Source organism: Esox lucius, chromosome 10 (assembly GCF_011004845.1).
Source record: "Esox lucius isolate fEsoLuc1 chromosome 10, fEsoLuc1.pri, whole genome shotgun sequence".
NCBI classification, from domain to species: domain Eukaryota; kingdom Metazoa; phylum Chordata; class Actinopteri; order Esociformes; family Esocidae; genus Esox; species Esox lucius.
Window position 1 is genome coordinate 18,140,809 of NC_047578.1, and position 15,725 is coordinate 18,156,533.

Genomic DNA, 15,725 nt, shown 5'->3' on the forward strand with positions numbered 1-15,725 from the left:
CCACTGTTTCAGGTGGAAATATTTTCCCCCATCCCCCTCTTAACTGTTAAAGCCTGCCTATTTATAAAATGTGTGTAATTAAACTCATACCAAAACTCAAATGACCCATGTTGAGTTGATGACTATTGAATATGAGGTTGGCCTTACAGAATATATACAGCTCTGTAAAAAATTAAGAGAGTGCTGCCCCTTTTTCCTTTCCTTTCCAAAAAAGTTGAAAAAGAAAGTTTTGAATGAGGAACAGAAGCGTTGAATTTGCAATGGTCTCTTAATTTTAACCCTTCTGTTCCTAACTCAAAACCTTCCTTTTCGAATTTTTTGGAAAGTAAAGAAAAAGGTGCAGTGGTCTCTTATTTCCGGAGCTGTATATTGGAAAATATTACGTTTGCTAGATCTTTAAACCGATTTTGGCAAATCAGGTCAGCTGACTACTAATCAGCTGACCAAAATAAAGAACCTTAAGCACGTGATCGTAAGTCCACGGATATACCTAAATCATGATGGCTGCGAAGATGTTCACAATTCATTTTTATGTAACATTTTTGCTTTTTACAATTAGGGTTTCTTCTAGTTTTATCGACTATGGCGAAAATTACCGACGGAATGTAAGTTGGATAATATGTAAAATATATATGCATTTTAACGTGGATAGCTACAACAGCTAACAGCTTTTTTGGCTAACTTCTGAATGTTGTCAAGTTGTACAGTACTGTATTGTAATGTGTCGCTGTTCTGTTTAGACTATGTTCTCTGTATTTTGCTCAGTGCTTTACTTCTAGATGGCAAGTAATTTAATGTTATTTTACTTATTCTTGAATTACATGATTTCGGATATAAACCATTTGGGCTTGTTAACAGCAATATGATTCAGAAAATGAACAAACATTCGCTGCTTTCTGTACAGTATTTGTTTGGGAATATTGGCAACGATTGTGTTAACAAAACAAAGGTTACATTTTAAATATGCAGTTCGCGGTTTTGGTTATTAAAAAAAAACTTCTAAAAACTAGGAATAAAAAAATGAGTAGAAAATGTGTTAAGTAGAAAACAGCAAATTTTTATGAGATGAAATTAAGTGGTTACTCGTTTCCGTTTTTCAGGGCTTAAACAAATTATCTTTCTAACTATAAGTTAGGACTGTGTGCCTTGGAATGATGACCACGTTTGTGCATGTACCCCATTCAGAAATCCACATAGTGCTTTTGCTACCGTACCGTAGATCCTAGACCTATGGTAACTATATTATATTACAACCATTGTGGTGGGTGTGGTTTAAGCCAGGGACCTAAATGGTTTACATCCACAACAACAGGGCTTCAAATTCCTCCGTTTGACACTTGGTATAACAACTGCACAGCCCTTGGTCAGAAGACTCTTCAGAAGGTGGTGTAAACGACAAGGTTCATCACCAGGCTAAACGGCCGGTCAACACCTACTTTAAATAGTGTCAGAGGAAGGCCCTGAAGGAAGTAATACATGACCCGTCACCGAAACCATAGACAATTCTCTATACTACTGCATGGCATGCAGTACCAGTGCCTCAATTCTGTAACTGACAGGACCCCGCACAGCTATATAACTGTTAAACAAGACAATGATTACGAAATGGCTATCTGTATTTTGTCCCTATCTTTTGCTTTTCAAATGACTATATGTAAACATGCTACACTCTTCCCAGAAACTGTAACACAAAACAAACTTGCATGTTTATACATAACCTGAACATATACACAGACACATGTGAGATACTCTGATGCTACTGTTTATTATCTAGCCACTGGTACTCTTATGTATATATACCATTATCATCTCACAATCAAATATTTACAAAAATGTGAGGGGTGTACTCACTTTTGTGAGATACTGTATGTCTTGTTATTGTTTTTCACACCACTGTATTTATGGGGCGGCCTAGCGTGTCAGTACCCTAAATGTTGCTGGATCTAATCCCAAAGCTGAACTTCTGTTGTTCAGCCCTTGAACCAGGTATTTTACCCTAATTGGTCCATGGTTGCTGTCAACGATCCCTTGGCTGTGACGCCCACGCACTCTGGGAGGGTGTGATATGCAAAAAAACATTTCCAATTCACTTATGTTTGATATACCGTGTGCATGTGTGAAATAAAATACATGGTTAAATGAACGTGGCTGTACTGACCTAGGCAGGTGATTTGCTCACACACACATTCTCTTCCTACTTTGAGCTAGGGACAAATATTTGTAGATAAATATGAGGTCAATTCTGTTTTAATTAAGAAAAGAGATTTGAAACCTTGATTGTGTATTGCAAAATAAGCATTTTTGTAGTCTAATAAGTATGTAGCCTAAGGTTTTCTTCAATCTAAATAATAAAGTTTTTATTTGTTATAACAATATGATTTATTTATTTATTTGGGGGGGGGGGGTTATATTGGTGCTAAGCATATGTCAGCAGTTATAAGTTGTTAAGACTATAGCTTAGCTGGTGATAAAAAGCAGTGTTTTGCATTTATAAAAAAAAAATTCTGAATAACTCGACAGAATATTCCATTACCAAAATAGTCATTAATGAGTGCTCTCAATGGAATACCACTCATATTGAACATAAGAAATCATATAATATTGAACCTGTGTATTTATTGATTATGGATTAAGCTGTCTCATTTGAGATGTGCTCACTAGTAGGTGACACAGGCAGAACCAGTCACCTGAAAACAGATTTTCAGAAGTTTGTTGACCTGAGCATTGATTTATGAATCACTTCTGTGATATAATGTCCGAACTTCTAAGAATCCTTTTTTTTTTTCTGTCCCAGGTATCTCTGGAGCTGAACCCTGGTCTGAATTCCTCACTGACACCACCGCCCCTCGGCGTTGGCTTGATTCACGTGCGGGCGCTGGGCCAGAACGACACACTGCACTATCTCTTCTGCAGCCTGGGGGCGCCAGCGTTGCTATTGGTGCATACAAACTCCACCTCTTCTAAGGTGGAGGTAGACTGGCCTGTCTTTCTGTCAGCGAATGCTTCAGGCAGCCTAAGAGTGACGCCGGAGAGCACGGTTCTGCACCGCAACGCACTCATCTTTACCCGGGTGAGGCATCAGTAGTCCTAAATCCAGTGCTGTCATTTGCCTAACATAGTGTACATGCTGACTCCTGCTTGAACATACACGTTCACCCATACGGTTCTGGCCCCTGGACTGTGGAATAAACCGCCCATTATTGTCAGGTCATCCCCCACCAGCGAGACATTTAAGTCTCGTCTTAAAACTTCTTTTCATTCTTTGGGGTTCGAGTCAGTTTAGGGACGTTCGTGCTTAACTGTCTTGTTGGTTTCTTGTTTCTATTTATTGTTGTACGTTTCGATAGATTGCATAACTTTGTACAGCACTTTGTTCAGCACTGGTTGCTTTTAAATGTGCTTTATAAATTGACTTGACAAGCTCATGCACATTCACATATGCCATTTTCTTTAAGAGCTCTAATGTATCTTCTCATTACATGTACTGCTTTACATATCTTTATACAAACTACCTTAGACTGGGGGTGGCAGGAAGCTTAAGGGTCGGAGCAATATGGTCAAATATCAGGAATGACAGGATGGGGTTTAGTTATATGATAAAAATGAATTCTGAATATTAATTACTGGTAGAGGGCAAACAGAGTGAAGCCAAATGTAACAGCAAACCAACTTGTAATTTCTCTCTTGTCAGCTGTGGGAGTACAGTGATGTCAACGACACAGCGGAGCCAGAGCTGCTGCCGTTTTCCAGCTTCTTCCAGCCATATGAGCTGCAGAACTTCACCTGGGGGGACCTGCGAAAGAAGCTGGATCCGACAGCCCACACCGCGCTGCTTTGTGGTGGCGATTCCAGTGAGAGCTTCAGCAACGGCTCCCTCTGTCTGAAGGTAACTTCGGCAAGAAGTCTACCCTAGTCAGTTGGGATTCAGATCTCACTTAAGTAGCATTCTGTGAACTTCGACACAATGCTGTTACCATGTCCTATAATCGTATTTGGGTTGAAGTGCAAACTGAGGAATAATCTGAATAAAACCCCAACCCGAACAGAGCATAGAAGTCACTGTCCGGGTTTCCGGGGGGGATTCATCTTGGTCTTAGCTTCCTGGTTAAGCAAGCAGAGGGTCAACACATCTTTTCCTGTTTCAGTTTTCAGCCTTTGGTTCTGTGGGGCGAGAAAAAGGCTGGCCCAGTCTTCTCCACAACGCTAACTCCTCCCAGGTGAGGGTGTGGCTGGACGGCGTGACCCCAAGGTCCAACAGATCACGCTTTTCCTTAGAGCTACAATCTGTGGGCAGTACCAATCCATTGACCAGAGTAAATGTTCTCCAGTCCATAGATGACGAATACACACCATCCATATTCAAGGTAATGTCTGTGTGTTCATTTCAGATATGCAGTTACAATGTAGTCAATGTTTCTTAGTATTTCAGTGTTGACATTTCAAAGAAAGATGTATGGCTGGCCATATAGTTTATGTATTTTGTTAGTTATTGCTGTGTTAAATAAGAAATAATTTAAACCAATGTGTCCTAAACCATTTAAAACCATGTGTCCTAAACCACCTCAGAAGACTGTAACCCTACGTAATGTTGTAATACAGTGACCTTGTTTTTCCTCTCAGGTTGCTCAGTGGGTATCCTCTCCTGGCAACTCCAGCTCCCCTATTCTCAGCTATGCACAGTGGAAGCCTGTGGCCTACCGCAAGGCCTCACCAGTCTTTGAAGATGCAACTCCCTGCCATCACTCGACCCCCGTCGCCATAGCCCAGCGTCCTCCCTCCGGGCTGGTGTTGGCTTATTTTGGAGAGGGGCGTCAGACCACCGGGCTTAACATCACTTTTAGTATTGCTGGAGACCCATTCTACAATACCACCAACTATCTCAGTTGGTAGGTAAAAACAGTTAACATACTACACTGATCAGCCATAACATTATGACCACCCTTTTGCCGCCAATAACAGCCCTGACCCATCGAGGCATGGACTCCACTAGACCTCTGAAGGTGTGCTGTCTGTGTATCTGTGTATCTGGCACATTAGAAGCAGATCCTTTAAGTCCTGTAAGTCGCAAGGTGGGGCCTCCATGGATCGGACCTGTTTGTTCAGCACATCCCACAGATGCTCGATTGGATTGTGATCTGGGGAATTTGGAGGCCAAGTCAGCACCTTGAAATCATTGTTGTATTCCTTAAACCATTCCTGAAACATTTTTGATTTGTGGCAGCGTGCATTATTCTGCAGAAAGAGGCCAATGCCATCAGGGAATACCATTGCCATGAAAGGGTGCACATGGTCTACAACAATGCTCAGGTAGGTGGTACTTGTCAAAGTAACATCCACATGAATGGCAGGACCCAAGGTTTCCCAGCAGAACATTACCAAAGGCATCACACTGTCTCCGCTGGCTTGCTTCTTTCCATAGTGCATCCTGGTGCCATGTGTTCTCCAGGTAAGCAACGCACACACACCAGGCCACCCACGTGATGTAAAAGAAAACGTGATTCATCAGACCAGGCCACCTTCTTCCATTGCGCCGTGGTCCAGTTCTGATCCTCACGAGCCCATTGTAGTCACTTTCGGCAGTGGACAGGGGTCAGCATGGGCACCCTGACTGGTCTGTGGCTACGCAACCCCATACGCAACTAACTGCCATGCACCATGTGTTCTGACACCTTTCTATCGGTGCCAGCATTAACATTTTCAGCAATTTGAGCTACACTAGTTTGTCTTTTGGATCGAACCGCACAGGCCAGCCTTCGCTCTCCACGTGCATCAATAAGCCTTGGACCACCCATGACCCTGTCGCCAGTTTGCCACTTTTTCTTCCTTGGACCACTTTTGATAGGTACTGACCACTGCAGACCGGGAACACCCCACAAGGGCTGCAGTTTTGGAGATGCTCTGACCAGGTCGTCTAGCCATCACTATTTGGCCCTTGTCAAAGTCACTCAAATCCTTACGCTTGCCCATTTTTCCTGCTTCTAACACATCCACTTTGAGGACAGAATGTTCACTTGCTGGCTAATATATATCCCACCCACTGACAGGTGCCATGATAACGAGATGATCAGTGTAATTCACTTCACCTGTCAGTGGTCATAATGTTATGGCTGATCGGTGTATATCATTGCTGGCAGTAGTGCATTTTAGCAAAAAGCCTCAACAAATGTCCGTTTTTAGCCCATTAACTATCAATCATCTAAGATTTCTGTCTCAAACCATCTCCATCTAACTGGACTGAGTGTAGCAGTCTGGTACAAGACTGTCCAACATCCTGACTGGACCCCTCTACACACCTGTTTCCCTAGACTCCATTTCCTACTATCCTGAAATGATACTAAAATGGTTAACACTGATGATATTCTTATTCCCTAACCTCTTCTCCTCCTCCTCCTTCAGGACTGTGTTGGTCGGGCTAGGCTCTCCTCCTGTGGACTCATTCTCTCCCCTGGTTTTGGCCATCATGGCAGTGGGGCTTGGAACTCCCCTGCTAATCATCCTGATTGGTGTGGTGTGTGTGTGTGTCCGCAAGAACCGGACCCAAGTGCAGGTCTACCAGCCAATCAACTGAGGCCAGGCCAGGATACATGGACTTTAAAGTTAGAATGAATGGAAATGTGCCACTAGTTGCCCCGCAGGCACATATTTTTTTATTTTGTTTTTGAAATGGAGCGACTGGTCAAAGTAATACTATTACATGCTCTGCTGTTCAGTTATGGTCCAGGGGGACAAGAATATTTTCCTTTTCTGAAGTAATATTCTAAAGGGATTTGGAAGTTTCAGTGCTAAGGATGCCAGCTCCAAGTCCTGCCCCTTACCATTTTTTCCCTGCAATCAGTAGAAACACCTCTACTGTCCGTTTTCACTCCAGTCTGAGCAGGCAACTGAAGTGGACTTTTCCCCCTTTTTTTATATATATATATGTTTTTTTTTATGACGTTTTGCACTGAATTCACCACTTAAGGGTTACTGTTTAATGTGGCCACCCAATCAATCAGGAATGTGCTGAATCATCCTGTGGAAAAATAAGCAAATTATAGAGTGCATTTATTTGTTTCTTGGGAATGCAAAAGCCTTCGATCCCAAACCAAACATTCCACGTGAGAAAGTTTTTTTGCAGCAAATCATGAAGTAACTCATTTTGTACATTTTAAAAAACAAATTATTGAGTACCATCTCCAACTGGGTAAAATAGCATCTTATCATTGTTGTTCAACAAAAATGTGTAGATAGTCACAAGTTACGGTCATCAGTGTTGTTCATTGCCTATGTCAATATCCTGATCTTTTCTTGGAGCACTCATCTTAAGTTTTTTCTGGAATGTTGAGTTCGGAATAAGTAAGGATATGATGATCATTGATCAGAAGACTTATACCTGGTGAAGTAAGGACGATAGAAACATCTTGAAAGAGGACTGAGTAGAAACAAGTGCTTAGGGTAATGGGATGCATCTAGAGTAGTGGTCCTCAAATCTCTTCTGGGAACCCCAGGAGTTCCGTTTATTGAAATGAATCCCAGAAATAAACCTGGGATCAACTAATTATCTATCCAAACCTTGGATGCTTGATTCAAGTGAGCTGGTTTGGGTTATAGCAACGGTGGGAGAAGGCTAGGGGTTCCCAGGAAAGGTTGAGTTTCATGATCCTCATTGGCAGTTGCTAAGGTAGGGGCTACTCTTCCTGGGTCCATTTCATACTCAGTGTAAATGGAAATCTAATCATTATCAAGAATTACAGCTCTGGAAAAACATTTGCCCACTGCACCTTTTTCTTTCCTTTCCAAAAAAGTTAGAACGGAAAGTTCTGAGTGAGGAACAGAAGGGTTAAAATTAAGAGACCACTGCAAATTGAACACTTCTGTTCCTCACTCAAAACCTTCCTATTCAACTTTTTTGAAAAGGAAAGAAAAAGGTGCAGGGGTTTCTTAATTTTTTCAAAGACCTGTATATATCTTTAATTATTTTGTTTGAGCTGAAGTGTGTAATTTCATAGTTACTAATTGCTTTGAAATGATGACTTAAATGTAAAACAAAAACACATTGTAGTTATTGTTACTACTTCAGGGCCAGTGTTTCCAAGAAAATATTTAAATGGTTCTCTTAGAAATATTTAGAACTAGCTGTATAATCCTACAGGGGTTGTATAGGAGAATAAATGGCATTGGGAAGGATATGTTTGTATTTTTCTATTAGGCAGTAATGTGTGGTCTTGATTTTTGGGTTGAATGCCAAAATAAAATGCACAAACACCAGTACCAAAAACATCATTATGCAAGCATATAATTCACATCTCATGAAATGAAATACACTGAATGGTAACTATCCTAATCCCAACCACTGCCTTTTTCTTAAAGGGATAGACAAGCTGTTTCCTTTTTCTTTTATTTAACACAGTGACATAAATGTCATAAGAGCTTTAAGAAGTAATAAGAACTTCTAGATATAATTGGTTTCTTGGCCACATTTTATATACACAATGTGGTTTACATTGCTTAAGATAACATTCCTTTTTTATTTAACTTTTCTTCTCTACCAGAGAGCGAAAAGGGCTGGTGCCTCAATATTACAAAATTAATGTAGTTACAAAAATATTATGTTTTACACAAACTACCTGTAAATATCTGTATATATCAACTACATTAATACTAAGGTGCAGGAGATATTATAAATCTACTACCTTTACAATAATGTGCAGAGGATGCCAGCTTTTGGAGTGCATTTTCCATTGCAGGCAAAAATTTTACGATAATTAGTTTAAAAAGTGCAGTCAGCTAGCAAGTCAAGTGAGGCTGTCACATGTTTGTCAAATGACATGGACCAATCATATGGAGGCTGGAAGAAATAACCTCTGAATGTCCAATTGAATTATCTCCCACGGCAAGAGATCCTGATACAGATATTTGGCTATAGTCGATCTTCAGTTGGCACTGCTGCCAATAGAGGACACCAAGACATGCAATTCCCTAGGTCACCTAAGTAGGTTAGAGCAGTGTCCTTTCACAGTGTCGTCGATCATGTCTCCATCTGCCAACATGTTCAGCTCCTCCAGGTCGAGGGGGTCAATCTGAAGGGGGTTATCCAAAGAGAAGGGGTCTGCATCAAATCCTAGCATAGGCAGAACACTTGAGAAATCCTCATAAGTTGTTTGGCCTGTAGGCGGGAAACAAAGAAAATGATTGAGGAAAGTTGTTTTCTGATCAGTTTGGAAGTGTTGCAGCTTGTAAATGCATTTGAAAGCTGAACAGCCTGAAATTCAACTAACACATTCTGTGCAAAGTTTTACTGAATTAGGGACTAGTTAACTTTTTACCCTTTTTATTTTTGGGTGAAAAATAAGTAACAACATCTACAAGTATCCTAATTTAATGCAACAGTTGCCAACACATTCCAGTTGATTACTACAGAGCTTAGATGCTCCGAGATCACTTTCCTGATTTCATTGTGGGAGACATTAACTTCAAAGTAAATATTAGTATAAATAAAAAGATATAAATAATTGTAACTAAATATGCAGCCAAGGGGAGGGGAGCAGGTCCTACCTGTTACAAGTACACTATGACAGTCAACACTGCTTTGGTTCTGGCTGTAGAGGGACATCTTCGGAGCCCAATTCCCACAGTTAATACTTCCATCCTTTCCCACCAAAGACTGAGCCCCACAATTACTTGCCAGAGGCTCCTTGCTGAGTTGTCCCAGCTGGGCAGAAATGTGGACAATCATACAAGATCAGAGACATTGAAGAGGAAAATCAACAGTTATAACAGTGTTGTAATTTCAATATTTTGAATCTTAGTTTTAAGTCTGACCTGCTGGGAGAGTGCTTGGGTTTGGCTGGGGGTGAGATGGAGGCCTATGTACGACTCATGCTGTAAAGGGTCCAGAACGGAAGAGTCCTGAAAGGGTAGAAAAATAAAAAGTGTATCATTACCACACCTTACTGATAGACTAAACATCTAATTGCATCTATAAGAGACTTAAAACTGAACCTAAACATAGCCTTTACTGACCCTAAACATAGCCTCAACTTACCCTAAACAGCCTTCAAACTGACCCTAAACATAGCCTTCAAACTGACCCTAAACATAGCCTTCAAACTGACCTCAACCATAACCTTAAAACTAACTCTAAATCTAGCCTTTACTGACCCCACACACACTGACACTAGCCTAAATAAAAACACAACGTGCTAATTATGCTAATAACGTTATTCTCACATCGTCGTTGTCCGTGAAGGAGCTCATCTGTGAGGAGATCTCCGTCGACTGAATCTGGTCCTTTTGACCATGCACCTTCTGATGCGCCGAGCTCCTTCCCCGGCCTTGGGTCTGATGCTTACGGGTCACCTGCATCGTGGGAACCATCTGAGGGCTCGAAATGTTCTGCCCGTTCAGGTCGAGGTTCCGAGCCGGCAGGCACGCACCGTGGGGATGCCGACGGCGTTGCTCGTGCGGCTGCTGTTGGCAGAGCTGAAAGTGCTGGAGCAGTTGCTCCTGCAGCAACTCGTCCTGCTGAAGTGCTTGGCGTGGCGGTCTTTGGCACGCCTGCTGCGGAGGCTGTCTTCCGTAACCTGGTTGATACGCCTGCTGAGGTGGATGGTGCTGGTGCGGGTGGGGCTGGTGTTGTGGCCGTTGCGTCTCCTGCTGTTGGTGGGGGAGGTTCTGGTACACCGGTTTCTGATGTTGTGGTCTTTGATGCTGCTGCTGTTGTGGCTGTCGTAGATTTTGCTGCACTGGGTTCTCGCAGTGATTCGACAGTCTCTGCCTCTGCTGTTTTATGTCCGGGTCCTGACCTTCCGTCTGGACTTGCTGGAACTGGCACTGGCGTAATTGATTCGGGTGCTGGTGCTGCTGTTGGTACTGCAGTGCCGGGACACTGTGTGTCTGCAGGACCTGATGCTGAACGCAGACGTCTTGTTGCTGCCAAAGCGCGCCTCGTGGCGGTGGCGGTTCTTTGTGTTCCGGCCGGGGCTGCTGAAGGCCCTCCGTCAGAGGAGGCTGCCGCTGTGACGGCCCTACGTGCATATCTCGATACTCCGGCTGAGTTTGGCGTTGAGGATAGGCGGGTGGCCGAGACTCCTTTGGTAACTGGTTGGTGTTCAGGAGAACTCCCTTGGAAATGAAATAAGAGCAGTACATCGGACAATGTCTTAATATGGAGATCGGTGAAATGAAATGGAGATCTATTAAAATCCTCTTATCGCGTTTATTAACATAAACGTTTATTTTTTTCTGCAATTCCAGGTTGTTTAAAATACCTGAGTTATGGAAGATAATGTTGGAGACCCAACGGGTGAAAATTGTTTCGACTGGAGCCAGCGAGACTCTCCGCCAGTTGGGAGAACCAGTGGGCTAAGGGGAGTCCGCCTCCTTGACAAAGGCACCTGCGCCTGGCTAGATGGACGCGGGGAGCAGGATAGGGAAGAAGAGGAGCAAGAGCGAGATCCGCTAAACCCACTGCTGTAGCTACAGTGACTGGTGGCGGACTGCAGAGACTGGCCGCTTAGGGAAGAGTTGCTGAGGAACGACTGCAGGGATTGGTTGCTAGGGGATGACTGGAGGGAAGGGTTGCTGAGTGACAGGTTCAAGGAGGTGGAGCTTAGGGAGCTGGAAAGGGAGTGGCTGCTAAGAGAGGACAGAATATTTGGGTTGCTGTGGGAGGACTGGAGCAACGGGTTACTGAATGAGCCTTGGAGACCTGCAGACACAGGAAATGGACAGACAACATTAGTAACGAATGAACTAAGCACTTAGCACAGCACACACAAACACACAGAAACAAACTGACCTGGCAAGGGGAATTCATCCTCACTGGCTCCAAGGTGAGAGGAAGTTCCAGATAGTTGGCCGGTGCTGCTGGCTGTAATTAGGCAACTAGAATGGCTGTGTTTGTCATAGTCCAAACCTGTTGGCTGTGGGGATGGGAGGTGCAGGCTGGAAAGGTCAGGCAAGGAGCCACTCCCATTGAGAACTGAAGGGACGTTAAGGAGAGCACCGTACTGTTGATCTGGCAAAGACAGGACACTGGAGAATGTGCCCCAAGGATGAGAGGTTCAGTTAGAAGCCAGGGGTTGACATTCTTTTAGAAAATATCAATTTAAAAAAGCAGAACTTACTTTGTACCAGGTAGTTTGTGTGATTTCATTCCAGTGGAAACCTGCTGTAGAAAATGAAAATATAAAAATACTACACCGTATCGGAAATCCTAAGCCTTGCAGATGGCAACAGTGGAATGGGAGAGGAGAATAATACCTTAGTTGGATTCCTTAATGGGTTCCCTTCTTCTATGACATTCTCCTCAATCGGGGGCACTGGATATGGGAAAACTGAGGTAACAGAAAAGGTGCAAAAAACATCTACATGAATGCTTAATATAGGGAAGGTGTTGGCAATAATGAGTTTAGGAGTAATACAAGAACAGTGAACAAAATACTACGACCTATTCAATGCAACTGTATGTTTTCTACATTGTGGACTCACCACTGTGCCTGTTCCGTGACATTAGAGCATGCTGGTTGGGGCTCAACTGGTCCCCTGTGTGGGTGTTTCTCACACTGGTGTGAAGGGCCGAGTCAGAGTTAGTTCTGGGGACACACACACACACTATTTTAGAGGGGAAAGCAAGAGTGTTTAGGACCAGCAGATAAACACCACGGGAACACAGCTCACCTATTAAGTTGTGTAATGGAAGGGGGCATCAGGTGGATTTTGTCCACAGGAGAGCTACTTGACCAGTTCCTTTTTGGGTTACAGAATTGTTATTAAAAACAGGTATTCTGGTGTTTGTTTTTATGTGAGAAGTATGTAATGGTTTTGCTTATGCCCACACGTACCTTCTCCAGCTGGGTTCGGGTGGTGGAGACAGGTGAAGTGAGCGGTAGGGAGAGTTGTCGGTCTGTGGGAGACTGTTAAGGCTTTACACACTGCCCTTAATGAAACAAAACCTTGGTGTGAAACTATTGGGAAACAACGGCTCACAAAGCTGACAAGGCATTGACTGCACTGTATAGTGTGCAGATAATCCCCTCTATTTGCTACTTCAGTAAAAGATCAGCATTTAACCTTTGACAATAGTGGCGTTTGACCATTGCACATTTTTACACACAAAAGCCATGTGGTCGTCTTGTCATAAATGCAATAGCAAGTGGTCTACTGTGGATGTAAAGCAAAGGTTAACCTGTTTATTGTAATATAGTGATGAACTATTTACATTCACTGCTATGGTCAAGAAACTGAGTGCAAGGGGAGGGTCAAGTGGTAATATTATTTATGTTTGAAATTCAGGGGGAGGGTCAAGTGGTAATATTATTTATGTTTGAAATTCAGGGGGAGGGTCAAGTGGTAATATTTTTTATGTTGGGTAGTGCATTTAAAATGTTTATCTACAGTTTGACCAGCCCCCTCTCCCGCAATAAAACAAAGTGTCCCTTAACGCTGAGGTTTCTCCCTTAGTCTGATTTCCTGTCAACTGTGATTCTCATCTTTGAGAAATGGGGTTATTATATTTTGTATCCAAAGTTTAATAAAAACTTTTAAAGCCAAAAAGAAAACAGGAACTGATCTTTTTATTACAACCGCAGTTTCTCTTATGGTCCCATTTTCAAATCTGTTGACCCCACATGGGATTAACGACTCCTGGTTGGGGTATCACTGCGGCTAAAGCAAGCAACAGAGTAATACAGACATTACAGTAGCTGTGACATCACTTCACTTAGTCACAGCATGTCGGACCATAAAGGATACATGTCTCCTGTTTGGCCTGACCGGGAAACTGAGCCGCCCCTCTCCTTGTGTCCGCTCTGCCATTGAATGAAGAAGTCTTGTGGGGCAGCCATTGTCTGGACTACAGGAGAGCTGGCCCTAACAGAGTCAGACAGACACGTGTGTTCATTTTACTTAAGGTCGCCTGCGTCATCTAACAATTGATATAGTGTACACAGTGTGTTTGTAAGTAGCAGGTAACGTAATAATAACTAATATGAAAGTAATAAATCTCACCTGTACATCTGAAGTGCTTCTCCCAATCTGGTTGACATTGGGAAGGGACCCTCCATAGAAGGGCCCCAGGCTTCGAGACTGCCGTGCTCTCTGCACTTGAATCTGAGACCAGGAAAGAGTGAGCGGATAAAAGAGCAAAGACAGCATCTAGTTTGTTTTTGCTGATTACCAGAACAAGTTAATGGCATTACCACTAAAGTGCTATAATAGCCTTACTATAATGGAACTACTTGTTGGTTTAAAACGGTGACTAAGTTGCTATACGCCATGCGAGTGCAACTGCAAGAGTGAGTAAAGGCAACTGTCGCCTCCATCGCGACTGAAAGAATACCCTCTGACTGCCAACCCTTGGCATGAACATCGGGATCAGATACTGTGGGAGGAAGACCCTTGCATACTTTAAAAGTGTGTAATGTGTAATGAACCATGAGTATAGCTGACTAATATCTCCCACTGCTATTTTAAGGAAAGTGTTGCATGGTGGTTCGTTAACATGACCTGAGCTTGTGAATTCTGGCAAGGATTGAGATGAAATGTAGCCTAAATCTAAAACGGAAAGTGCATATTATAATTATAAATAAGGATTACATTTGAGCACTTAACGTACATCATGTTTCAAACATATTATTTAAAATCCTAGCAGAAAGCTGAAGTGAAATCATACAGAAGGCAATAAGATCCCAAAAGTATAATTTCCACTACTCTCGAACTGTAAAGTTGTTGCCTCACAACTGTGTAGCGGGACACGGACACGGCTATTATATCACCTATGGCCACAATAACAAATCAGTCCACATCCTACATAATAGACAACCCCATAAATAGCGCGGGCATACCCAGAAGTGTTAACACATTATTCAAGTCCATTATACGGATACCCCAAGAGCGCAATTAGTAATTCTAGCCTGGAGGTCATTCTCAATCTGCACACCATGCAGTAAGGAAAATCAACAGGTGCTATAAGCATGAATTAAATATGCTATAAATCAAAATAAGACATACGTATAAAGGTTATATCCGAATTATTTTGGAACAGTTTACCGACAGTTAATTAAACTCTAAGATTTGTCAACCAAGGAATTAGCGGTACAGTGCAAAATTGAGCGCGGTGCTTGTTATGGCCTGAAGTTGTGACGCCTCCAAGAAGTGAAAACAAAGCCTTCTTATTATCCTGTGGTCAACATCAATGGCGTTTGAATATTTTTAAACAGCCATATAGCTGGTCCTGATTTTGTTTTTTAACACGAACCGCGTGTAGGCCTGTGTTTCTTGACTCACCCTGGTCGAAGTGATGTCCATCATAACCTCCTGAAAGGCTGCGGTGTCCTCCGCTTGTCGTTGAGTGAGGAGTGCTATCTTCTCGCTAAACTTTCGCGGATTGCAGGACCCAGAACTAGAACCTGGACTCTGGCCAACCCCGCATCCCCCGTTGCCCGTACCAGCCATGAACATAATAATTAACCAAAATTAGTGTACAGTGAACTGGGCACAAGCCACTGAGAGAACAAGTTGCAACCCGAGACAGACCAAATTATGCATTTCGAAACGCATTGGTGGATATGTAGTTCTTCAGAGAAAGCTGCAGTCTAACTCCAAGGCGTGTACGTAAAAATACACTACAATACCCATGCTTCTTTATTCATCACAGCAAAACAACAACTAACTTTGTGGATATTGGATATGTAGTTTTAAGTGTTGTTGGGGCCCATTACATTGTTATTACAAAGGGCATATAA

The 15,725-nt window shown here is 42.7% G+C and overlaps 2 protein-coding genes across 3 annotated transcripts; one reads left to right on the top strand and one right to left on the bottom strand.

Annotated features, from left to right (window-relative positions):
* The first annotated feature begins 464 nt into the window (after positions 1 to 464).
* On the top strand, positions 465 to 7,820 carry glmp (glycosylated lysosomal membrane protein). The gene is made up of 6 exons (XM_010873695.3): positions 465 to 605; positions 2,795 to 3,070; positions 3,692 to 3,886; positions 4,146 to 4,364; positions 4,621 to 4,886; positions 6,397 to 7,820. The coding sequence occupies exons 1-6, from the start codon at positions 498 to 500 to the stop codon at positions 6,566 to 6,568; spliced, it is 1,236 nt and encodes a 411-aa protein (XP_010871997.2). The 5' UTR covers positions 465 to 497; the 3' UTR covers positions 6,569 to 7,820.
* Positions 7,821 to 8,259: 439 nt separating this feature from the next.
* crtc2 (CREB regulated transcription coactivator 2) lies at positions 8,260 to 15,523 on the bottom strand. 2 transcript variants are annotated; one of them, XM_010873697.4, is made up of 14 exons: positions 15,268 to 15,523; positions 13,990 to 14,091; positions 13,735 to 13,851; positions 12,825 to 12,886; positions 12,661 to 12,729; positions 12,472 to 12,575; positions 12,244 to 12,317; positions 12,108 to 12,148; positions 11,780 to 12,015; positions 11,250 to 11,689; positions 10,210 to 11,103; positions 9,802 to 9,888; positions 9,535 to 9,691; positions 8,260 to 9,145 (listed from the first exon to the last, which is right to left on the bottom strand). In XM_010873697.4, exons 1-14 carry the CDS (start codon positions 15,439 to 15,441, stop codon positions 8,964 to 8,966), a joined length of 2,739 nt encoding a protein of 912 aa, XP_010871999.2. In that variant the 5' UTR covers positions 15,442 to 15,523; the 3' UTR covers positions 8,260 to 8,963. The 2 variants fall into 2 exon arrangements, with proteins under 2 accessions (XP_010871999.2, XP_010871998.2); XM_010873696.3 differs by having other exon boundaries at positions 12,108 to 12,151; positions 15,268 to 15,522.
* Positions 15,524 to 15,725: the final 202 nt, after the last annotated feature.